This window comes from Ictidomys tridecemlineatus, chromosome 12 (assembly GCF_052094955.1).
Source record: "Ictidomys tridecemlineatus isolate mIctTri1 chromosome 12, mIctTri1.hap1, whole genome shotgun sequence".
NCBI classification, from domain to species: domain Eukaryota; kingdom Metazoa; phylum Chordata; class Mammalia; order Rodentia; family Sciuridae; genus Ictidomys; species Ictidomys tridecemlineatus.
Window position 1 is genome coordinate 119,626,578 of NC_135488.1, and position 24,954 is coordinate 119,651,531.

The 24,954-nt window shown below is 58.4% G+C and overlaps 1 protein-coding gene across 3 annotated transcripts in view; it reads left to right on the forward strand.

The window, feature by feature from the left end:
- Positions 1 to 24,954, forward strand: part of Pxdn (peroxidasin) — an 81,245-nt gene that overhangs the window by 41,589 nt on the left and 14,702 nt on the right. The window contains exons 2-16 of one of the 3 annotated variants that reach the window (XM_005327328.4): positions 328 to 399; positions 1,168 to 1,239; positions 4,516 to 4,587; positions 7,612 to 7,683; positions 8,066 to 8,137; positions 8,794 to 8,963; positions 10,512 to 10,629; positions 13,282 to 13,451; positions 14,765 to 15,037; positions 16,380 to 16,496; positions 17,573 to 17,731; positions 18,088 to 18,200; positions 18,944 to 19,100; positions 22,663 to 22,771; positions 23,289 to 23,446. In XM_005327328.4, coding sequence (XP_005327385.3) covers positions 328 to 399; positions 1,168 to 1,239; positions 4,516 to 4,587; positions 7,612 to 7,683; positions 8,066 to 8,137; positions 8,794 to 8,963; positions 10,512 to 10,629; positions 13,282 to 13,451; positions 14,765 to 15,037; positions 16,380 to 16,496; positions 17,573 to 17,731; positions 18,088 to 18,200; positions 18,944 to 19,100; positions 22,663 to 22,771; positions 23,289 to 23,446 — 1,904 coding nt within the window. Of the gene's footprint in view, positions 1 to 327; positions 400 to 1,167; positions 1,240 to 4,515; positions 4,588 to 4,614; positions 6,888 to 7,611; positions 7,684 to 8,065; positions 8,138 to 8,793; positions 8,964 to 10,511; positions 10,630 to 13,281; positions 13,452 to 14,764; positions 15,038 to 16,379; positions 16,497 to 17,572; positions 17,732 to 18,087; positions 18,201 to 18,943; positions 19,101 to 22,662; positions 22,772 to 23,288; positions 23,447 to 24,954 lie in introns of those variants that run through there. The other 2 variants (XM_078029768.1, XM_040271172.2) reach the window with 2 other exon arrangements.

Genomic DNA, 24,954 nt, shown 5'->3' on the forward strand with positions numbered 1-24,954 from the left:
ACGATGCCCGTCTTGAATATGTGCCACCCCCCCAGAGCTCGCTATCCTCAGACGATCTGCAGGCACACGTTCTGGGCCTCGCTGAACAGGGGTCGCATAGGTGGTGCCTGCAATTCTACCGCCCCATAATTCCTGTCCAAACAAACTGCTTTACGTGATGTTGTCTGTCGTCTGTCTAAACGTGTATGGGACAAGGCGGCCTGCCTGCCGGGGAGCGACCCAGATCTCATCTGTGAACACCTTCTGCACCCGGCAGCACTGCGGAAGCTGCAGGAGTGCTGCCGGCTGGGCTCTCTCGGGGTCGCAGCATTTCCTCTGTCTTCACAGGGACCTTCGCTTCAACAGGATCAGAGAGATCCAACCCGGGGCTTTCCGGCGGCTGAGGAACTTGAACACACTGTAAGTCAGAATGCTCCGTGGTGTCCAGTGGGAGAAGCAGGGTCCTGGCCAGGTACCTGCAGGCCATCTCCAGTCTGCATGATGGGGACAGCTGGAGGTGGACAGTGGGGTGGAATTTGCATGTCCCACGCCCATGGCCTTGTGCCCAGCTCCTTCCTGGATGGGGTGGGTTTGCTTCCTGCTGTGGGTGGAGCAGGACAGCCCCTCTGCTGAGCTTGGCATGGAGGTAGGTGGGCTTGACAGGCCGACAGTTATGCCGCAGAGCTCAGTGTGGGGGCAGCACCGGTCTCTCTCAGGCACCAGGACTGAGCGCCAGGCCTGGGTGCAGGGCTGTGGGGAGAAGGAGCCAGCAGGTCCCCGAGGGCAGGGCCTGTGGTGGCTGTGCCCACCAACTTCTCATCTGTGGAAGCGGGCGTAGCTTCCACCTCCAGTGACACTGTGTGGGACCCTCCTAAACCCCACAGTTGTTCCAAGTGGGCTACAGCCCTTGCTGGAGACAGGTGGAGAGAGGTGGGCAGGAGATGTGCCTTTCACGGGAGGCAGGTTGGCCTTCTCCAGTGTGCGTGAAGGTGAATGCTCACGGAGGCATGTGGACGCTGCTGGAGCAGGGTCTGGGCTGTGGGTCGCACGCTGGGGCCACCCGTCCTGTGGAATCCGCGGTTGCTGACTGGGCAGCAGGTCTGAGGGGCAGACAGTCATGACCCAGCCTTGCCCGTGGCTAAGCAGGGTTTTGCTCAGCATAACCTGGAGCGTCTCTGTTTTTCACAGGCTTCTCAACAATAATCAGATCAAGAAGATCCCGAGCGGAGCGTTTGAAGACCTGGAAAATTTAAAATATCTGTAAGTTAACCATGCGACCTCTGCCCCTCAGGGTGGGCTGTCTGTGCTTAGACCTCTGAGGAGCAGGGGTGTGTGCTCCGCACAGGCACCAAGCTGGAGCCTTGCCTCTAGGTGAGTGGCGTGTGGGTGACATTTCCAGAGGGTCTTCCCTGCTGGGCGGAGCCAGCCTTTGTGCTCTTCAGTGTCCAGCTGCTGTGCTCAGGGGAGGTCAGCTGTGGCTTGTGGGCACAGCCTCTGGTCCCCAGGTCTGGAGGCGGAGGTGGCAGCAGGCTCAGACACACAATTGAGGGCGTCCGCCTATGCAGGCTCAGTGGCTTCTCCAGCTGTGGGGACAGACAAAGGAAATGACTAATCCACGTGGAACGTCATTAGTTCCTGCTGTTTTTCTTGTCCCCTGGCTGATTTGAAATTTTAGTCTAATCTACTTAAATTCTATTTTACCTTTTTAAAATTCATTTTGATTAAAAGTATCTGCTAGTTGAAGTCAGTTTTGCAGTTCAGAGATACTCTCCTTGAGGGCCCGCTGGGTACTGTCCACACATCCATTTTACACCCAGAAAGGATGGAGATGGACAGCACTGGACTTAGATTTCACCTGGATCCAGCCAGATTAGAAGCACATGCTGCTTGCTTTGAACAAATCACTCTTTCTTTTGAGGATGAAGATAACTTTCCAAGGAGAGCCATTTTTAATGAAGCATTTACATCACTTATTATTTATTGGAACAAAACAACCTAAACGTCTTTTTTATGTTGATAGTTAAAGCGAAGCCATCTTGTGGGTGTTGGTGTATGTTTTCAAATCTCTCTTTATTTTAGATGTTCAGTGGTTCCTAAGCGTAGACCTCCCTAACTCTGCTTATTAAAATGCTCTCCTCATTCAAAGTGTTATATGGAGACTGTTTTCTCCACCACCTCTGCCTTAAGGCTGACTTCCCGGGCGGTGTGGGCATTGGAGCCCAGCGTGCCGCTGGACGTGAGGAGGTCTGCGTCCTCCCTGACTCTGCTTTGCCTCTGGGCTGCAGTTTCAGTGCCCTGCTGGTCCAGGAGTGCTTGCAGTCCTGAGGAGTAGACGCAGGCGGCTGACGGCAGTGTCGGGCTGTGTATGTGTTAAGTGGTTCTGTTTTGCTCTTGGTTTTAAACTACTGAAGGGCAGTGTATCCTCTGCAGACACCCTCCCTGCCGGGAGGTGAGGGATGCCATTTCTTCACAAACCCTTTCAGCACCACCTGCCAAGCCCCACCATTCCGGGCTCACTCAGGGGGCTCCTGCCCACTGTCTTCCCTCCCTCCCCAGGTGGTGGGCACAGATTACTGGGGCAGGATCAGGCAATGGGCTGCTCGTTCAGGAGGCAGTCTTGCTGGAAACTGGCACTCGCGGGGCAGAGCTGGCAGGTGGCCCTGGCCCCAGGCTGGCTGTGCGTAGCTCCTGGTGCTGCTCTCGGTGCCTGGGAAATGTGGTCAGTCTACCTGCTTGACCACCGCCTCCCACTTGAGTGGGGAGCTCTCCTGAGGCCCTTTGGCTGCTCTGGCCTTGGGTATTGGCAGCACAGTTTTGGAAGTGGTGTAGACCTTCTATCCTGGACCCCCAGTAATTCTGGGGACCCTCCTTAACTTGCATTTGCTAGTGCAGAAGAGAGTGTTGTAGTTAGAAATCATGGTCCAAGAGGCAACTGCAATAAGGAAGAAGCATCATCATTCATTCTTGGAAGATCAATACCAGCTGTTCCCACGAAGTTCTGCCTCAGTGTCTTTATTTTTAAACTTTCTTGGGTTTTAATTTCATTTACTTGTATATTGCAGTACTAGGGATCGGACCCAGGGTGCTCTGCCACTGAACTGTACCTCCAGCCCTCTTGTTTTTTTTTTTTTTATTTTGTGGCCAGCTCTTGCTAATTTGCCCAGGTTGGCCTTGAATTTGGGATCCTCCTGCTTCAGCCTCCCAAATGGCTGGGATCACAGATTAGGGCCACGCCTGGGGGCTTCACGCATATGCCGTGATTCTGTCCACTTTATAGAAGAAGAAACCAAGACACAGAAAGGTTGTCCTCTCACACAGGCGGCATGGGCATCAGGCCCCCGCAAGCTGCCTGCTTTTCCCGGCTGCCATGCGCTGCTGGGCTCTGGCCCGGGTGTCCAGCCAAGGTGCAAAGGCTCATTGTGAGGTCACCTCAGTGGATCTGCTCAGAGGGAGAAGGGCCAGGACCACTGGGATGGATTGCAGCAGCCCAAGAGCACCTTCAGTTCCTTTAAACCAGGTCCTGCACCAGACATGAGTCGAAGACAGTGAAGCACTTTGTCCTGCAGAAACTGTGGCATGAGAAGTGCGGGGCAGAACCTGCTGTCCATGCAGGGGGATCGCTAGGCGATTCGCCACCAGGGCAGGGCTTTGAAGGGAGGTATCTGCTTGATGGGAGGGAGGGATCTGGACCTTCAGTCCACCTGCCGCAGAGATAAAGCCCAGTGGATCATCATAAGCCACAGTAGCAGCCACGTCAGAAGTGGGAGCCGTACTCATGCAGAGCACCCCCAGGTCACCAGAGATCTGCTGCTGCTGGGCCGTGGTGTGAGGAAGGCCTGGCAGGTCAGGCCCAGAGTCCACACGCACACCAGGGGGACTGTGTTGGGAGCCTTCACCCCTCAGATGGGCTCAGGAGCAGCAGGCCACATTCCAGGCTCTGTGTCTGAGCCACATGGCCCAAGCTCAGACCAGCCCGAGAGGGTGAGTGCAGTCGGGTTCCAGCAGACTTTCCTGTGGACCCTGAAATATGAATTCCATGTGACTTTCATTTCTCACAGCTCAGTTCTTCCTTTGGAAATTTTACCATTTAAAAATATAAACTGCATTTTTAGTTCCCAGGCCCCGCAGGACAGGCTGCAGCCGGCCCTGGAGCTCCTCCAGTCAGGGGGTTCTAGGCGGTGAGTGGCTTCCTGGTGACCACTGCCCGTGTGACTTCAGGACTTGCAGAAGCCTGTCTGTGTGATCTCCTCCGGGGATCTTGTGGGTGTGCAGGGAGACGCTCATGTTTCCTCCAGGCTGAGGAGCAGAGTGCCACCCCTGCTCCCTGGCCGAGTGGGGGAAGCAGAGTTAGGCCCCTGCTTTTGATCCTTTTGAGATGCAGAAAGGACCCTTCGCAGGGCGGGGCCTGTTGTGTCCTGCGTGTTGTCTTCCACAGCAGTTGGGGCTGCCGGCCTGGCATCGCGTGCCCCTGTTTCTCTTACCCATCTGCAGAGTGCCCTCGCCTGTGCTAACACTCCTCCATGTTTCTTGTTTCAGCTATTTGTACAAGAATGAGATCCAGTCAATTGACAGGCAAGCGTTTACGGGACTTGCCTCTCTAGAGCAACTGTAAGTGCCCTCTCCTCTGTGCTTCCGTGTCCTGGATGACACCTGCCTCTTTGCCCCCACGGGGGGAGCTGTGGAGCTGGTTGCATGATGCATGTTAGCTCCACGAGCTGTCGGAGGCCGTGCATGTTGCTGTGAGGGCCTGACGGGCCATTCCCCGTCTGTGCCACCTCCCACCCAGTCCACCCCTCACCCACCCACGAGCAGAGGTTTGCTGGGCTGCTTCTATGCCCAAGGCCCAGAGTGGACACTCATGGTTCCAAGAACAGTAAGGGGGATTGGCTCCCTGTTTCATGGTGAAAACTGCTATGTTTCAAGGGAGAGATAGATGTGCATACAGGAGCCAGTGGTGTTGTCCGGGGCCTCGTGGGGCCTGATGGTTCCCACTGCACATTATTTCCCTTTTGGATACGGGGATTGAACCCAGGGCACTTTCCCGTGAGCCGCAGGGCCAGTCCTTTATGACAGAGCCTGACGAAGAGACTGGCCTCACACTTGCATCCTCTTGCCTCGGCCTCCTGAGTGGCAGGATTGCAGCCGGGCACCTCTGCTCTCCTCTTTGTGACTGTGCATGTGGGGTTAGCTTCTTCAACCATGATGCCATGACTTGGAAGAAGGCAAACTTTCCTTGCTAGATTAGTTAGTGGAGTTGCCTGTGACTTATGCTGTTCCCTTGGCTCCATGTGAAGTTGTACTTTGCTATAAAGTCAGCATGTTGATTTCTGAGTAGAAAGTTCTGGTAAAACCAGCAAGGTCTTTCTGTCAAGTGAACCTGCCAGTCCTCCAGGGACTGCAGTTACTGCAGTTAATGCCCCTCGGGGATGAAGGGCAGCGGCTTGCCCTGCAGTGGGAGGTCTTCTGCTCCAGCCCTGAGTCTGCCTTCACCTGTCACGGGGTGACTGGGCACAGCAGGCAGAGCCGGAGGCCGCCCTGGAGCCTGGAGCTGCAGGAGCACACTCGGGCACCTGAGTCCATGCGTCTGAACAAGAGCCTCCTTCAAGTGAGAGCAGGTCTCCTGGGCTTAATGCAGGGGGCACCGTAGGTGGGTGCAGAAGTCCTGGGTAAGGTGCGTGCAGTCTGGGCCCACATGGGGAGGTGGAGAAAGCACCCAGGGCCTTTGCAGAGGAACGAGCTCTGTGTGCAGCGAGGTATTCATGCCTTGGGGATGTAATGGTAGTTGGGGCAGCTGTGGAAGCCTGAGGGTGCTGGGGTGCGAGACAGCCTCAGGAGGTGGGGCGCCTGTGAGCTTTTTGAGGAAGGAGGGGCCCAGGGTGGGGGAAGCGAGGCCAGGGAGGAGCTGTTCCTGCTGCAGGAACTTGGGCTTCACTCCACGCTGATCTCAGTGCATCTAGGAGGACCAGGGGCAGCTGCCTCTGGCAGCATTAGGGTGACCTGCATGTCCACAGCGGCTGGGCTCTCACAGCCTCTCCACCGGGTGTGCAGACTGAGGCTGGGAGGGCCAGCACTCTGTGACTGGGAACCCCAGCCCTGTGCCCTGAGCCCACCCCAGCCCCAACCTTAGAAGATGTGCACTCACACCAGCCCCTGGGAGCTGGGAGGACCAGGCCCCGGGGCACGGCTGGGAGCCCACAAGGTCTTTGGAGTCTCTGAGCTGTTCTCTGGGAAGCTATGGTATGGACCAGAAGCCTGCCAGAGTCCGGAGCTCGTCTGAGCTCAGGGTGTCCTCCATGCACATGGGGAGTCACTTCCTGTCCTGTTTCCTTGGCTGTCCAGAACCCAGCCATACAGGGTTCCAACTCCTAATGGCAGCCTCTGTTGGAGCCTTCTAAAGCAGGGCCTCTGGGTCCTCCTGCCCTCGACTGGAGGCCTACCCTGTGGGTCAGGGTGAGGGGACTCTGCAGGGCCTGGCCTGGCCCCCTTTCTTTATCCTGTGGGCCCTCTCACCTATGTAGCTCAGGACTCCTCCTGCTGGAGTTGGCAGAGCCCTTCCTCTGGTGTCCATGCTGGACACAGGAGCCCAGGCCCACCCAGGTCCATGCTCTGGACCCCTGCTGCCCAGTACAGAAACAGCGCCCTGTGACGGGGACTGAGGATTTCTGTTGGGTCCTATGTCCTTGGGGACCACTGGGGCAAATGCCATCCCGTGACAGCCACTGGCCTTCCTCTTCCTGTGGCACTCCTTCCTTGTCTTGTGTAGAGGGCAGTAGGCACAGACCTACCCTAGGAGAGGCAAGGAGGCCGTGGAGTACTGAGCCCTGCACAGGAGTGGCCAGCCTGGGTGGCCTTCAGAGACCTGAGCAGCTGTACCTGGGGAGCTCAGGGCAGGAGTTGAGGCGACAGAGGTATTGGAAAGTGGTCACCTGGGGGGGTGGCTTTGGTGGGGATTTGTGGTAGGGCAGGGCGTTGGTCCTGCCGCTCATTTTGACCTCTAGCCCCCGAGGGTGGGGATTGGGGCTGTCTCCATGCCGGTGCAGCAGAGATCTACCTTAGAAGCAGCGTGAGGTGTGTGAGAAGCACAACTGTGTTTCACTTGAGGAAAAACATCCCACCAATTTGACTTCCAAAGTGAGAAACTGGTATGCAGCAGAATCAATTAATTGCACCAAAAATCCACAAATTGCGGAAAGCAGGGAGATGTCCTAAATGGGAGACGTGTGGACGAAGGTCCTTGGCGCTGGGGGGGCCCTGGAGGAAAGGGGCCTTGGACTCGGCGTGGAGCCGTTTCCCGGTGGCCTCCCTCTGGTGCCATCTCAGTGTGCTGACACAGCGTCCAGGGACCTGCCGTGCACGGAGGTTGGAGAGGGGCTCCTGTGCACAGGCATGTCATCCTCAAGACCGCGCGTCTGTGTGCTGTGGGCTCAGGGAGGCCCAGCGGCAGCCAGACCCGCCTCCAGCGCTCGGGCATCCGCGTGACTTCAGCCGAGCTGCCGCCTCCTGATGGATCCCAGGAAATCCAGTTATCTACTGGCTTACCAACGTGAAATGACTGAGAAAAAGATTTTTGACAGAGCATCTAGGTCTGAAAGTCGTTAAATTGATGGCATTGTTTCTTTTCCTCAACTCCAGATACCTGCACTTTAACCAAATCGAGACTCTGGACCCAGCCTCCTTTCAGCACTTACCCAAGCTCGAGAGGCTGTGAGTTGACTTCCCTTCCTCCTTTAGGGCCCTCGGGTGTCTCCCAGGCAGGCTGGACCGTGTCCTGGGCCCCCGGGCAAGGCCTCTGGGGCTCTCTCTAACCCTCCTGTCCTCCCTGGGCTCGCCCTGCTCACTGCCCGTGTGGTCTGCCTTCCTGGCCTAAGGCTTCCACGCTGGGATCCGAACCTCTCTGCTGGGCATGGTGATGAAACAGGAAAAAGATCCGGTTGTTTTTCTGAACTCCAAAGCATCCTGGAATCCATGTCTATTAAACAAATGGGATCCATAAGAATTTTTAAAAGTTTGTATATTTGCTGGTACTCTTTTCTACATCTCTAAGAAGTCTTCCTAAAAATGGGTTTGTCACCTTCTCTTTCAACAGATTTTTACATAACAACAGGATCACACACTTGGTTCCTGGGACATTCAGTCACTTGGAGTCCATGAAAAGATTGTGAGTGGGAAGACGCCTCCACAGGGCCCTGCGGCCTTGTCCCTCGCGCCCCGCCCCCCTCTGTGCTGCAGCTCAGAGCGCCCTGGGAGTTGGTGCCTGGGCGGGGCTGAGCCCCTCCTAGTGCAGGTGACGGGCAGAAGGCAGGTGGGGTGTGGTCTTCCCTGCAGGCACCAGGCCCAGGGCTGTTGAGGATTCCCAGTGCAGACCCTCACAGCGGCCCTGGGCGTGCTCCCATCTCAGGCCTGCTCCCAGGTGGGGACAGTGCCCACGCAAGTCCTGTTGTTCACCTGTTGAGACCATGGGCAGGCCTCATGGTGCTTCCACCAGACACTTGCTGGGACAGCCAGGGCCCAGGCAGGAGGTGCCCCTGCCTCACTCCCCATGGCTTGCGTCACTGACCTATGGAACAGCTCTGCCTAGTCTCTAGGGACTCCTGGCCTGTCCACCCCCATGCCCCTTTCTTTGGAATTTAAAGCTGTCCCTCTCCAGGGCCTTGGGGGTTTTCTTTGGTGGATGTGTGTACCCAGCAGGACGGGAGGGCTTGGGGTTCCTCCCGTTGTGTGCAGAATGGACTGCCTGGCAGGCTGTGGGTCAGGACCCCGAACCTGAGTGTCCCATGGCTGCTAGTTCTCACCGGCTGCCCCTTCTTCCCACAGGCGACTGGACTCCAACGCACTTCACTGTGACTGTGAGATACTGTGGCTGGCAGATCTGCTAAAGGCTTATGCGCAGTCTGGGAACGCACAGGCGGCGGCCACCTGCGAATATCCCAGACGTATCCAGGGAAGATCCGTGGCAACCATCACCCCAGAGGAGCTGAACTGTGGTGAGTGGGTTCTGCGCCCACCCAGGCTGCATCACCCAGCCGGTCAGCACCTGCTGGTCAGCCTGTGCCTGCAGCCACCATCACGCAGTCTGCCATGCCCCAGGTCCAGGTGGGCGAGGCCTCTGCTTGGTGAGGCTCTGCCCTGCGGTGTCTTGAAGAAGCAGCTGAGCCCCTTTGCAGGTTTCTTTGAAGAAATAAGCAAACTCCCTGCCACTACCCCTCCCGTGGCGGGGCGCGAGGGGCAGAACTCACCTGGGGGCGGGGGGCACAAAGGCCTGGCATCTCCTGGACGGGCAGAGCTCTGCCTGTCCTGCTGCTGCCTTCAACCCAGAGGTGCCCCACACCTTCCTGCCAGCCATCCATGGCGAAGGCTCTGGGGAGCCAGCCGGAGCCTCCACAGGGTGTCGGAGCTGAGGGTGCACTGGGGAGAGCCTCACCAGCTCTGCGGCCTGCCTGCCAGCAGCTAATTGCTACTGTAGCCGCTCTGTTGAGGTGTTGTGCACACATGGGACACGCCACCTTGTTGAAAGGTGCAGCTTAGTGGGTTTTAGGATATTTACAGAGCTGTGCAGCCTGAGCAATGAAACAAATAGTAACGGGTTTTTAAATAGCAGTGGAGAGCCAAGGGGGATTTAGAAAATGAGGTTCCAGGTTTATGCTCTAGAAGGAACTTCATCAGGGGAGGGTGCTGGAGGCCAGCCCACGGCTGCAGCAGTGAGGACCATGAGGAGGCAGACACGAGGCCAGCAGGCAGAGGAGGGGCGTTCCTGGCCGGGGCTGCCTGGGGCTGGCGTGAGGTCGAGTTCCTGGGCTGCAGCACAGGAGTCTGCTGACAGCCTAGCCCCTGCAGGCCTGAGGACCGGGCAGGGCACACACTCAGCACAGGGTTGCTTGTCCCTGTGTGGTGCCCTCAGCTTGCAGGAAACCTCAAGGCTGGGTTAGTTGACGGGTGGCCAGGCAGGGGGACACAGGCCTGCCCCTTCCTCAAGCCCAGCTCCTCACAGGAGCCTGTGGAGCTGGCAGCTGCATACACAGCTCGAGCCCAGGAGGGACGGCTGCTGGGACACGGTGCCTGGACGGCTGGGTGCTGATGGATCCACATCAGCCGCTGGCCATTCCCAAGCGGTGGGAGGGACGGCCCTCCTCAGGGTGGGGTAGGATAGCTGCCGCAGCAGGCCCCTCCCTGCCCATCCTCAGGGCCACCAGCTCAGGAGCCGCAGCTGCTGCTCTCATATTTGCTGGAGCAGAGCCCGTGCAGCACCCGCTCGCAGGTGTTCCTCTAGCTGAAGGGCGCTCGCGCACCACTTGAAGGTCATCCCTGATGCTTTCCTGGCCACCCCCAGGCCAGCCCTGTGACATCCTCAGCCTGGCGCCTCGGAGCTGGAGGGTGCTGTGAAGCTTCCGGGCAGAGCAGTCTCTGCAGGGAGTGTCTGTGGCCACGCTGAGCGTTTGGGAGTTTTCTCCTGATGGTAGGGATTCCACCTGCGTTCTTATCTTGTCCACTCTGAGGTTTAGACTGAGAAGGTTTTCCCTCTTTGTTGGGCATAGAGAGGCCTCGGATCACGTCAGAGCCGCAGGACGCGGACGTGGTGCCCGGGAACACTGTGTACTTCACCTGTCGGGCGGAAGGCAACCCCAAGCCTGAGATCATCTGGCTTCGAAACAAGTGAGTTGGGAGTTGGTGCCACGCTCTGCACGCTGGGAGCACAGCTTCTGAGTCTCGTGCTGTGTCCAGGGGCTCAACGGTCACCACCCTGCCAGACACCACCTGATCTTCCTCTGCCAGCTGGGGAAGGCGTAAGGGAGACGCAGCACCTGTGTGAAGTGGTGCCTCCTTCCTGGGCTCACCCCCAGGCCAGCCACAGACTGGCCCTCATCACTCCCTGCCTGGCAGGAACCGGGCAGTGTCCTGCTGGTTGGTCTCTGGCCACCCTCTTCCTCTGGCAGGGCCTCCTGGTGTCTGACCCTTGCGTTAGCAGGCTTTGGGCCTGGGCTTGGTGGCCAGACCCGAGGGGTGTCCTGGGGCAGCGTCTCCAGCAACACCAGTGTGGGAGGAGGGCTGTGCTCCTCGGGTACTGGGGTTCAACCCCTCGACCCAGGGCACTGCCTCTCCTTCCGAAAGCATTTCCAGGGGCTGATAAGCTGGGGATGGCCCCGCACTTGCCAGCAGGTGCTCAAGGACAACCAAGGTCACTCCTGGAAACTGACCCTTACGTGTAGGCCAGACCGAGGTGGGCCCGAGTGTGGGGAGCACCTAGTCCCCAGCTGGGTCTGGATGTTGTGTGGAGGGGAGAGGGAAGGGAAGGAAAGGGAAGCAAGGACCACAGTGAGGCAGGGATTGGGATGTGTGTGGGCAAAGGACTGGGGGCATCTGGCCAGGTGACTGGAGGGCACCTGGGGGCAAGTCCCTTGTCCATGTTGACGTGAAGCACTCTTAAGCATCTGATTTGAAAAAGGAAACCTTAGGAGGTAGTCCTGAGATCCCCAGGTGCGCGAGCAGGGGACCAAGAGGCGCCCTTGAGCCTCGTCTTACCATTGGTCAGGCTCCCCATGAGCTTGCTGGCCGCGTCCAGGCTGGAAGGAGCCCAGAGCTATCTCAGATCAGAGCCACATCAGGGCCAGGCAGCTCAGAAAACACCCAGGGCCCTTCTTCCAGCCAGGGCCGGGTCTCAGAGCACATTCTCCATCTCGGGTGAAGCCGAATTGACAGGCGAAGGTGAGAGTGGTCAGGTGACACTGGAAGGTGAGAGTGGTCAGGTGACACTGGATACCTGTCGGGGCATCGTCGAAAGGCGGCTCAGAACAGGGGAAGTTGTTGGAGGTTTGTGCCAAGTCCAGAGCTCTGGTCCTCGTATCTGAAGGGTCCCCTCAGCCCTGGGCTAAGTGTGAGATGCTGTCCAACTCTTCAGAAACCTCGTGGCCCCGGGTGGCTGGGGTCAATGATGAGACTTACAGTCCAGAATAGGACATTGTCACATTTCAGTGGTAGAGAAGCATAAATTTGGTCCAGAACCTTCATAGTGACATTTTATAAATGAAAAACTCAATGCTGAAAGATACGATGGCAGAACCAAATGTGTCAAAGCGGGAGCCGACCTTGTGAGGTGTGACCTGTGTCCGCCTGCCTCTCCTGGGCAGCCTCACCTGGGCAGCCTCCCCTGGGGGCCTCCTCTGCTGTCTGCCTGCCTCCAGTGGCTCACCTCGTGTCTAGAAAGGGACTGGGCCACGTTAGTACCTCCCACTCCTGGGCCCAGCTGACCAGGTGAAAGCCTGGGCAGGGATGGGTTTCGCTGGGCACAGCAGATGGTGAGCAGGTGGGTGGAGGCGGTTGTGCCCGGGAGCCAGCCTCCCTCTGGGGAGCTTGCCTATGCGTCTCCCAGCTGCCTGGGAAGTGCTTGCAGTTCCTCTGCCCTCGTGATGGGGCACAGTCCCCACTTTGCCGGTGTCTGGGGGAGCGAGGCAGAGGTTGGCCAGAGCTGAGGCCTGCGTGGCTGGAACTTTTGCAGTGGTTGCTCCATCCTGATGACCTGGTGGCAGACTTCTTTCTAGATCTGCTGCTTTCTGGAGCTGAATGCAGCAGCCTGTTCTCATGCCATCTAAGGGATGGCAGCCTGCCCAGCCCCCTCTTTGTGTGCATCTGAACAGAGGGGCCTAAGGCAGATTCACGCAGTGGTCAGATGCTAAAGGTGGCCAGGCTGGACCAGGAGCCAAGGCCTGCTGGCCTTTCTTGCTGTGCAGGGTGGCAAGAGGTCACAATGAGGACTGAGGCCTGGGCCCCACAGCCTGGTCCTTGGCCCTGGAACAGAGCAGGCACAAGGGCTCACCGAATCCCCAAAAGGGACCAAGCAGCAGCTTCTGGGGTTTTGGTTCTTGTTTGTGCTGGGGTCAGTCCCCTGCCTCTGCCTCCCAGGTGCTGGGCCACGGGGTGCTCCCTTGCCCATTGGTCTTGGGGCTACAGATAGGTGTATCTCCCGCCTTTGGTAATTTCTTTTTATTTAATTTGCCAAAAACAAAGGAAGATTTTCTTCTGAATTTCCCCATCTTGCTGCTGCTTCCTACTAGGAATGACAACCACTTTGGAAGGGTGAGGTGGGTTGAACGTGGGGCAGTGCAAACACCTGTGTGCACTGAGAGGCGCTCTCTCAGAAGTGCCGCTAAGGAACGGGCGTCCTGCCATCAGGTCTTGCCCTCCCGCACCTCTCCCTGCTGCTGGCGCTCTGGGCTGCTGGGACCCTGTGCTGGGGCTGCCTGTGTCTGGGATGGGTGAGGCACAGCCTGTGCATCAGCATTCGAGAGCACCGGATCTCTGTGTTTGCAGTAATGAGCTGAGCATGAAGACAGACTCCCGCCTAAACCTGCTGGACGACGGGACCCTGATGATCCAGAACACGCAGGAGACAGACCAGGGCATCTACCAGTGCATGGCGAAAAACGTAGCTGGAGAAGTGAAGACCCAGGAGGTGACCCTCAGGTACTTTGGGTCTCCAGGTACGTGGAGGGCATTGCACAGGGGCCATCCTGACCATCTGCTTCCCCTTTCCTTGCACCCCAGCCCAGTGAAGTAGGAAGCATTAATCTCACGGTGGACACCGGGTTGTTGCTCCAGACTCCCAAAGCACTGGGCCCTAGGTGATTAATGAGGGGCCTCCGGCCTGTGGTCAGCTCAAATCCAGGGACGTGCTAGGACACTCCAAGGCAAATGCAAAGGCAGTCGTGGTCTTGCAGGATTCTGAAAAGTACTGTATCATGAACTACTGAAGGCTGAAGCTACTCTTTCTACCTTTTTCTCCAAAATGTCACCACCCGTCTTAATTATGTGCTCCTGCGTTTCTGTGTGCTTTTCAGGCTGTGAAACATCTTTCTGAGTTCTCTCTCCCTTCCTGTAACACAGAGCAAATCCGTTTACCAATGTCGAGTCCTGGACAGCACCCTTGGAAACCATGACTAGGGTTCTACAGGACACTGAATGTTCACAGGAAGTGGAGTAAACAAAGACTGGAAGTGGCCTTCTGTGGACAGGCCAAGTTTTGCAAACAAACAGTGAAAAAATAATTGACTTTGGAGATTTTTGGATCTCAGATATGTGGCTAAAGGTTGTTGGCCCAAAGAAACACAGAAAAAAGATCTGTACACATGTATGTCATGTTACATGCTTTAGAAAGTTTATGGGTTAAATTCCTACTGGGCTAATTTCTTCGTGGAAGAGTACGTACAGTTTACAGTTTGGGTTTGGGCATGAATGGCTGAATTTGTCCAGGTGGGCTCTCGGTTCTGTCCCCACCCTGCCCACCAGTGTGCGAGAGCTCTATTTCCATTTACACCCATAGAACACATAGTAAATGTGTAGAATTTACTTATTTTTTTATAGATTTAGATTTGAAAAATATTATCTCAATGTAGTTTTCATTTTTCTTTTTGTGATGAAATTGACATTTTATAAGGTCTGAATGTAAATTAGAGACTATATTTTGTGCCAGTAGGAGCTACTGGCTTAGCAGGATGGGCACGTGCATGTAGAGCCAGCTGGAGTGAGCTCCAGGGGGCCGGGAGTCTGCCCAGGAGGTGGGCAGGCGCTCACCTGGCGCTGCCGCTGCTCTGGGCAGAGGGGCCCGTCCCACCTATGCCCTGGATCCTCGTTATCTGCACATTTCTTGATAAAAAGAATGATCGCAAGAAAGGAAGCTCATAAATTCTGTTCCATGTGGTTAAGATCACTGGAATGGATGAACAGCCTCAACCGAAACTATCAAGAAAAAAACAGTGAAACTGAAGAAATCAACTGAGGTTTTCTGTTTGTGCAGCGCGACCGGCTTTTGTGATCCAGCCGCAGAACACGGAGGTGCTGGTGGGAGAGAGCGTTACGCTGGAGTGCAGCGCCACGGGCCACCCCCCACCGCGGATCTCCTGGACCCGAGGGGACCGCACAGCCCTGCCCGCCGACCCCCGGGTGAACATCACTCCCTCTGGCGGCCTGTACATACAGAACGTGGCCCCCGGAGACAGCGGGGAGTACACCTGCTTTGCCTCCAACGGCATCGACAGCATCCACGCCACCGCCTTCATCATCGTCCAGGGTGAGCACCGCGTGCGTGTCCGGGCCACCCGCTCTGCAGCCTGGCCGCCTCCTCAGTGCTGTTCCCACAGCTCCTCTGGAAGCTGCCTGGCCTGCTCTGCTCCACCAAAAGCCCCGCCCTTTGTCCCCTGGCTCCCTTTGTTATTTTTTTTTTTTTTTAATTTTAAGCTTTTATTTATTTTTAGATTTTTAAAAAAATTTTAACTACACGACAGCAGTGGAAAACATCACAATTCTTATTACACATATAGGGCGGAGTTTTTCATATCTCCATATATAAAGTCTGTTCACGCCAATTTATGCCTTTTGGGCTTTTTTGCATTACAATTCTTAATACACATAGACCACAATTTGACTTGAATTGGGTGTCAACATACTTTTTTTAAATATTTAGTTTTCAGCTGTCGTTGAACAGGATACCTTCAGCCCCTCTGTCTGTTTTTGCCCACAACATTCACTCACTCACCCACCCACTCGACTGACTGTCGTGACCAAGGATTGCTGGTTCTCCTCAGCACGGGGCTTTGCCTGTGGGCTGTGGTGTGCACAGCCCTGAGCACTGGGGGACATGAATGCCTGTGTCCTCTGGTGGCCATCAGTCCTGTACCTTTCAGGCAGCTTTCAGTCCTGCCCTGAGGTCAGCATCTAAGCGCAGGACCTGGCGAGTAGGCAGCTTTAAGATCATGGCAGTGCATTTCCAGGCCCCTTAGTCGATCCTAAACTGAGTAAGAACTTAGGTGACATGCCAAGTCGGGTGTCCGTCAGGAAGCCCTGAACAATGCCCAAGAACACACTGTGGATGACCCGTTCCCTGGCCCACGCCTCTTCCTTCAGCTGGTCCTGCCCCCGACAAGCTGCGACTCTGTTTCCCTGGGCCCAAGGTCATCGTTGTGGCTTTTCCTTCCTTGAGCTTGTCCCCTCTGTGAGGTGGGCTCCCACCCTGCCGGTAGCTTGCTGTCATCAGCAGCGGTGACAAAATGCACCCAGCTGCACCAGGTGGGGTTTTAACATTTGCAAACAGTAATTTAGATGAAGGAACCAGTGTCTTTTTGCTGGTCTGTCTCAAGGCTGAGCTACCCTGTCCTCCCTCTCTGGACACATTGTAGCTGCCTCTGCTGTTGCACAGAGCTGTAGTGCAGACCTCTCTGATGCTGAGGATACACCCTCCTTCTGGGTTCCTTCTGCTTTGCTGCCTGGGTCTTCCTCCAGTGCCTCCCCCTTTCACACCTGCAGGTGGACAGTGCACCACGGTGTGTCCTGTTGCAGCCCTGGGCACTTCCTGGTGCAGCGTTTTTGTCCGGTGCTCTCCTTCAATGCCCATTTAAATGTTCTTCCTTCTGAAGCTCTTCCGCAGTTCACTGTGACTCCTGAGGACAGAGTGGTCATTGAGGGTCAAACGGTTGATTTCCAGTGTGAGGCAACAGGCAACCCGCAGCCAGTCATCGCGTGGACCAAGGGAGGTAAGACACCAGCCCGGGCCGGCGGGGCCCACAGCTTCAGGACATGAGAAACCAGCTCTTGCAAACCTGGCATCTCCCAGACAGGGCGAGCAGAGGCCATGCCCCACGGGACAGGTGCTGGGAGAGGGCAAGGTGCCCATGGGTCCACAGCACAGGTGGCCAGAAGGCCACGAGGCTTTGTCCTTGCGAAGGGACTTGGGCGCCTGCCTCCTGCATCTGTGCATCTTGCCTTTCATCAGAAGCCTCCCATCTCAGCATGAGGGGTGCAGCTCTCTGGGTGCCTCGTGGCACATGCCAAAGCACACGGCCTCAGGCTGACTCTGACGCCCAGAGTTGCCGGGTGTTGGTGTCTGGCTGCCAACAGTGTGACTCTTGGGTCCCCCCAGCCACATTTGGAAGAGGCACAGCCCAGCAGGATGGGGCTGCGGGCGTGCAGGCTGCTGGGGAAACACCCAGACTGACAGCCTTCTGTCCTCAGCCCAGGGGCCTCCCTCCAGACACCGTCCCAGCCACCCTGGCTGGAACAGAGGGCTACCATGTCCACTTGTCCCACCAAGGGACCCAGTTCAGGGCTACTGAAGAACGACAATTCCCGTCCTCAGGCAGCTGCCCCTGGGATCTGCAGAGGCTTCTCCACCAAGGAATGTGCCAGGCCCTGCTTGGGGGAGCCTGGGCTTCCGAAGGGCTCCAGCCCCAGCTCCTGACCTGTCCTCTCTTCTCAGACACACTTAGGGTCAATCCCTGCAGCCCCTGAGTCACCGCGCGTCCTGACCCCCGTCTCCCCCATCGTGAGTTCTTCTTAGCCCCCTTGCTGGGAGTGGCCAGGCGCAGGGCTGTGTTTGATCCCTCCCTGAGCTGAGCCCACAGTGTGCGTGGCCCCCCACCTGGGCATTGGGGCGTCCGCTGGGTGGAGGATGACTTGCTCACCCCCTGCTGGGAGCAGCCACCTCCTGGCCCAGGTGAAGCCCAGCTCCTGCCAGGCTGCCATTTCCAGAGAGAAAGTCCTTATGCCCCGCGGCCCACCTCCTGCCTCACCCAGCCCCTCCCTGCCGTGTGACTGACGCTCCCCTTTGCAGGCAGCCAGCTCTCTGTGGACAGGCGGCACCTGGTGCTGTCCTCAGGCACACTGAGGATCTCGGGGGTGGCCCTGCACGACCAGGGCCAGTATGAGTGCCAGGCCGTCAACATCATCGGCTCCCAGAAGGTGGTGGTGCACCTGACCGTGCAGCCCCGAGGTAGGCGCTGCGGGCGGGGTGAGGGGTTGGACCTGGCATTGGGATCTCTGCAGCCCAGCAGTCTGTCCTGCCCCTGGTGTGGGTCAGGGCACTCTGGGCACCTGGGCCTGGGGAGTCCGGGGGCTATTGCAGAGGACCAAGTTGCTGTCCACCTGTGCGGCTGCTCTTGGGGCCCAGGGTGGAAGCAGCGAGATGGAGGGTGGAGGCAGACGACCTCTTGTCCCTCTGGTCCCCTTGCTCTTCCTGGTTGCCACCGGGAGGCCGGGAGGTTGGTCACCCACAGCCCCTGGGTCGGCGTGACTGAGGTGGGGTTTCTGCTCCTCTGAAAGCTTTCTGCCGTCCGTGCTTCCTTCTAGTCACCCCAGTGTTCACCAGCATTCCCAGCGACTTGACGGTGGAGGTGGGCACCAACGTGCAGCTCCCGTGCAGCTCCCAGGGCGAGCCACAGCCGGCCATCACCTGGAACAAGGTAGGAGCTGAAGCCACCCCACCTGGCTCCTCTGTGGGCGGAAGGGTGCAGGTGGCTGCCACCTTCTACAGACGTCCTGCAGCAGGAAAAGGCTTGTGTGGCAGGCTTCTCAGGGATACCCTTCCTGGTCGGAGCGGGAGCACGCGGCGGTCCTCCCTCTCCCTCCAGCCCCCTCTGCAGGTCTGCAGCCTCATGGACAGTAAAGACAGAGCTCATGATTTGATTGATCAATTGATTTTTATTTGGCTGTCACTGCTCCATCCCATACAAAAATGCTAATTGAACTCAGTGTGGGCAGGAAGTGCCCCTGGGGGACAGGTGGCCATGCCAGGCTCCCCTGAGGGCACAGTTCTCAGGCCAATGATGTCCTGGCCCCCTCCAGCTCCTTCAGCCTGTGGCCTTCTCCAGGCACACCTGGACCCGACGTGTGACTTGTCTTTTCTGTCTCCAAGTTGTCCTGGGTCCCAAACACCCTGCCTCAGGCACAGTCCCCGGGGCTCATCTCTCCGGCCCTCCCCGCCGTAGCGCGTAGCCCAGGGGAGTACCCCGAGTGTCCCTTGTGGTGAAGCCTCCTTTGTACCAGGCTCTGCCGCTGCGAGAGGTGTGAGAGTCCTGGAGAGTCCCCGGGCCGCTCTGCGCACAGCCTGGCCGCTGTCCCGCAGTCCCAGCCACCCCTCCCCACTCAGGAAAATCCCCTGGTTTCTCAGCTTTTGGCTGAGACTGTTTTCATTGTTTTGCTCCAGGATGGGGTTCAGGTAACAGAAAGTGGGAAATTTCACATCAGCCCTGAAGGATTTTTGACCATCAACGACGTGGGAACCGCAGATGTGGGTCGCTACGAATGTGTGGCCCGGAACACGATTGGATATGCCTCGGTGGGCATGGTGCTCAGTGTGAACGGTACGGGGTGCCCGGGAGCTTGGGGTGTGCCCAGGAGCGTGGGGTGTGTCCTGCTATGCCAGCCAGAAGCACAGTGCCCAGGCCTGCCCTGTCCCCCCAGGTGAATGGCACTGTTCAGGGTGTGCCCCTGAAGGCTTGGCCAGGCGGGTTCTCCGGAGCCACTTGAATCCCAGACTCAGCGGCTTCTGAGCTGTGAGCACAGCTGGTCACTTGCCTGGTGCCTGCGCCGCTGTGCTCGGGGTGGATGAGGGGTCAGTTTTGCCCAGTTGCGAGGGCAGCAGCAGCAGGTGCCAGGTCACCGTGAATGGAGGCTGGGGCATGGGAGGCTCTGAGCAGGGCTAGTCCCTGGGCCTCATGGCCACCCTGCTGCAGTGTGGCCTCCACTCTGGGCATGTGGGAAGCCACTGGGACGTGCCCGTGGGCAGAGCTGTGAGCGTCCTCTCTCAGGGCCACTGTGCCGTGGGCAAGGCTTGTCCATTGGCACAGGAGTATGGTCCCGAGTCCCATGACAGCCTCACCTCACGGGTGCTGGTAGTCATGGAGATGCACGGCCAGGTCCTGGGATGCTGCCCAGAGCCGTCTCAGGCCAGCAGTGCACTCGGGAGTGGGGGTGACCGCAGGGCCAGCCAGAGCCCTTTGGTGCCATTCTCAGTAAAGGAGGCCAGTTTGGGAAGAGGAGGGTCAGGGGTCATTTGAACGGTGAGCCATGGCCTGCAGCAGGCCCTTGGGATGGACGGGTCTGGAGCCGGGGAGAGATGAAGGCTGATGGCAGGAACAGGAGAAGGTAGGTCCTGGACTGTGAGGTCACCTGGGACGGGCCCACACCTCGGGTGGCCAGCAGCCAGTAAGGTGGGGAGGACAACTGGTGGAAAGATCCCCGAGTGACCAGGGGAAGCTGGCACGGAGACCCAAGCGGCTCCAGGAGGCCGCTCCCGCAGAGATGGGAGCAGGGGCTGCGCCCGAGGAGCAGGGGGGTCGGGGCGGAGGAGTGCGCCTCGGCAGCTGGCGGGGGACCCCGGTCTCTGCGGTGGGTCAGGCGGCCTGGCCCTCGGGCCTGCCCGCCCCCAGGGGGACGCAGCTGCGGCCACCTGGCCACTGAGGCAGCCTGGCGGGAACCAGGTGCGGTCCTGGCCAGCTCCGCTCACAGCAGCTGAGTAGAGGGCTAAGCGCGTGTGTGGTTGTGCTGTGTGTGGTGCGTAGTGTGGTGTGTGCAGTGTGCTGTGTGTACAGTGTGCTTTGTGGAGTATGGTGTGTGTGTGCTGTGTGGCTGTGGATTGTGGGTATAAGGTGTGCTCTGTGTGGTGTGTTGTGTTTGTGTGTGTACACTGTGCTGTGTGTGGTGTGGTGTTTGTGTATGGTGTGCTGTGTGTGGCATTTGTACACAGCTGTGTGTACACTGGTGTCTGTGGTGTGTTGTATGTGTGCACTGTGGTGTGTGCTGTGTGGTATGTGTACACTGCTGCATGTGCCATGTGTAGTGTGTGCTGTGTTGTGTGTGTGTGCTGTGTGCTGCATGTGCCACGTGGTGTGGTGTGTGGTGGTGGTGTGTGTACACTGCTGCATGTGCCATGTGGTGTGGTATGTATGTGTTATGTGGTGTGTGTACACTGTTGTTGTGTGTGCCGTGTGGTGTGGTATGGTGTGGTGTGTGGTGGCGTGGTGTGGTGATGTGTGGTGTGACGTGGTGGTGTGGTGTGTGGTGGTGTAGTATATGTGTGGTGTGTGGTATGTGGTATGTGGTGGTGTGGTGTGTTGTGTAGTATGTGTGTGGTGTGTGGTGTGTGGTAGTGTGGTATGGTGATGTGTGGTGGTGTGGAGTGGTGTGTTGTGGTGTAGTATGTGTATGGTGTGTGGTGTGTGGTGATGTAGTATATGTGTGGTATGTGGTGTGGTGTGGTATGGTGTGTGGTAGTGTGGTATGGTGTTGTATGGTGTGATGTGGTGGTGTGGTGTGGTGTGTGGTGTTGTGTGGTGTGATATGGTGGTGTGGTGTGGTGTGGTATGTGGTGTGTGGTAGTGTGGTGTGTGGTGGTGTGTGGTGGCGTGGTATGGTGATGTGTGGTGTGATGTGGTGGCGTGGTGTGACGTGTATGGTGGTGTGGTATGGTGTGATGTGGTGGCGTGGTATGGTGTGGTGTGTGGTGACGTGGTATGGTGTGGTGTGTGGTGACGTGGTATGGTGTGGTGTGTGGTGGTGTGTGGTGGCGTGGTATGGTGATGTGTGGTGTGATGTGATGGCGTGGTGTGACGTGTATGGTGGTGTGGTATGGTGTGATGTGGTGGCGTGGTATGGTGTGGTGTATGGTGGCGTGGTATGGTGTGGTGTGTGGTGGCGTGGTATGGTGTGGTGTGTGGTGGCGTGGTATGGTGTGGTGTGTGGTGGTGTGATGTGGTGGCGTGGTATGGTGTGGTGTATGGTGGCGTGGTATGGTGTGGTGTGTGGTAACGTGGTATGGTGTGGTGTATGGTGGTGTGATATGGTGGCGTGGTGTGGTGTGGTGTGGTGTGTGGTATGTGGTGTGTGGTGGTGTGGTGGTGTGGTATGGTGTGGTATATGGTGGCGTGGTATGGTGTGGTGTGTGGTGTGTGGTGGCGTGGTGTGTGGTGGTGTGATATGGTGGCGTGGTGTGGTGTGGTGTGTGTTATGTGGTGTGTGGTGGTGTGGTGGTGTGGTGTGTGGTGGTGTGTGGTGTCGTGGTATGGTGATGTGTGGTGTGATGTGGTGGCGTGGTGTGACGTGTGGTGGCGTGGTATGGTGTGGTGTATGGTGGCGTGGTATGGTGTGGTGTGTGGTGTGTGGTATGGTGTGGTGTGTGGTGGCGTGGTGTGGTGTGGTGTGTGGTGGCGTGGTGTGGTGTGGTGTGTGGTGGCGTGGTGTGGTGTGGTGTGTGGTGTGTGGTGTGGTGTGGTGTGTGGTGGCGTGGTGTGGTGTGGTGTGTGGTGGCGTGGTGTGGTGTGGTGTGTGGTGGCGTGGTGTGGTGTGGTGTGTGGTGTGTGGTATGGTGTGGTGTGTGGTGGCGTGGTATGGTGTGGTGTGTGGTGGCGTGGTGTGGTGTGGTGTGTGGTGGCGTGGTATGGTGTGGTGTGTGGTGGCGTGGTATGGCATGGTATGGTGTGGTGGCGTGGTGTGATGTGGTGGCGTGGTGTGGCGTGTGGTGTTGTGGTGTGGTGCGCTGAGTGGTTGTGCGCCGTGCGCCACGCTGGGTGCCTGAGCAGGGAAGCACCCCGTGGAGGTGGGCTGGTGGCAGGGCTGTGGCTGAGGCGTGGGTGGTGGAGGCCAGCCTTCAAGGAGGCCAGGGGCTGGGCTTGGCCGCAGGCCCCAGAGCTGGCCCCTGGGGCCTCCAGATGCCTCCTGAGGCTCTTGGGGTCACGCCCCTCGGGCCCCGGGACGTGGCGTCCTCAGCTGCCGCTGTCCTGGGGGGCAGCCTCTGGTGGAGCCAGCCGTCCCCGGCTTGAGCTCTGGGTGGGCTGGAAGGGGTGACGTCCCAGTGACCAGGCGTCTGGGTGGGTCTGGTGAGTCACGGGGTGGCTTCCTGGCAACGTGTGACTTTGTGCTTCCCAGTTCCCGACATCAGCCGAAACGGGGACCCCTTTGTTGCCACCTCCATTGTGGAAGCGATTGCGACTGTGGACAGGGCCATCAACTCCACGCGGACACACTTGTTTGACAGGTACGGGGCGGGCGCTGCTGGCCTCGGGTCCCCCTGCTGGGTGCGGGCGGAGAGCCCACGGCCCCGCACAGAGCTCTGCCCCGTCTGGTCCCCAGAGAAACTTGGAGGGTCACCGTCACGAAGGGCTCGGGCTCTGACTGGGGTGTTAGGAGACACAGGGACGTGTCCTTTCCTAATAGAATGTGACGCTCAGGCGCAGCCAGACGGTTTCCGTGAGGCTCAGTGGCCTGGACGAGGTGGCCCGCGCCTGCTCTGCTGGCAGAGCTGGCTGCTCTCGGCACCTGGGTTGGAATGCTCTGTGCCCTCTCTGATGCCTGATTAACGGTTTGTTTTTAGTGTCTCTTGGCTCTTGTCTGTCTGTCCTTGTTCTCTTGCCTTCCTCTTCGGATGAGTCAGGTACGGTGCCTCCTGTTGTCCAGCGTAGCACTAGATACGTAATAGCTCCAGCACGTTTGGACTCTGGCGGGTTTTGACTCCAGACCGTGTTTCATGGCACCTCTCTCCCAACTCCTGTCAGCCGGCCTCGTTCTCCAAATGACCTGCTGGCCCTGTTCCGGTACCCGAGGGACCCCTACACAGTGGGACAAGCCCGAGCGGGAGAGATCTTCGAGCGGACCCTGCAGCTCATCCAGGAGCACGTGCAGCATGGCCTGATGGTCGACCTGAACGGAACGAGTCAGTACCACGTCCCCTCGCTGCCCAGCGTCCCCACACCCCACGTGAGCCCTGAGGGCTTCGGCACCTTCCACCCCAGGCTGGCGACGGGCACACAGTGTCGGAGCTGGGGCTCTGCTTTGGGCCTGAGGGGGGCTGACCAGGCTGTAAAGGCCTGTCCAGGCTGTCTGTACCGGGTCCTCCCTGGGAGCATGATGACCCTTGGGTGGAGGCTCCAGCGGGTCCGTGCGTGGGTGCTGTGCCGTGTGGGGTGTTTGCAGATTCCCAGCGTCTGAAGAGCCAGCCCAGGCAGCGGCTGGGGGTGCCGAGTGTGAACTGCCCTCTGCCCTGCCCACCGTGGCCCTGGTGCAGGACAGAGTGTGAGTCTGTCCTGCTGGTGGCGCCGACAGTCCCCGCAGACCTCCGTCCTGCCCTGTTGCTCACCTGCACACAGAAGGAGGGACGGGGAGCAGCGGTCCCAGGCCGCGTCAGAGCGGCTTCCTGGGGTTTCTGCGTCTCCAGGCCATTTTCCACAGGCCTTTTAGCGATCATGGCAGAAGGTGACTTGGGGCTTAACATGGCTGCCCGTGAACGTGTGAGAGGAAAGAGGCGTGGGGTAGGTCTGCAGGCACCTCTCTCTGGAGCTGGGTGACGACGGGCGGTCCTCATCCTGTCCTGTCCCAGAGCTGAAGCTTCTAGGCACTGCCTGATGACAGGTGGACGGCAGCCCCTGCCTCCCTGTCCTGGGGGCGTCCAGCCTCCCTGCTGGAGGCCTGGGAAGAGGGAACAGCCTGGTGTTCCAGGTGGGACTGCAGCTGCATGTCTCCTTCCACCAGGGTCTGGGCACCTCTGCTGCTGGGCACAGCTCGGGGTGGGTGTGGCAGAGGCCGTGTGTTCTTGGGCACCCCAGCCCCCCCCAGGCTCAGGTGTGGCTCCTCTGTTCATGGCCTGTCGTTCTCGGGGAGCACAAGGAGAGGGTTGCCAGACGTCACCGCTGGCTGCCGGCTGCCTTTCTCACCCCGAGCCTGGAATGCCCCGTGGCCCTGCACAACCAGCCCCTGGGGATGCCAGCTGCACATCTGCCCTGTTCAGATCTGCTCAGCTCCCTGCCAGTTCCGTCTGTCTCCGTGCTAGTTAGGGAAAGGGCTGGGAAGGCACAAATCCCAGCACCCCCACGGCCCCACCACACTGGCCTTTCCTCTGAGTGGCAGCTGGAGCTGTCCTCACCGTGGCCCAGCACTCCTGATAAGCACAGGTGCTAAGCCAGGAGACCAGCACCGGGGAGCTGCCCGGGCAGCGGCGGCAGGCAGCCCTGCTGGGGGCAGGCCCACTCCAGAGCGAAGATGGTACTTGATGGGGGACCCAAAAGAGGAGAGGCCTCCTGGGATGAGGGGACAGCAGGGGCCCAGGCTGCGAGGCAGGACGTGGGCAAGTCAGTGTGGCCGGAGCAGAGGTGACGGTGCAGAAGGGGTGGGGAGGCTGTCGCCTGCCAGGAAGGGGCTCAGAGCCACCAGGTTTTCCAGCAGAGA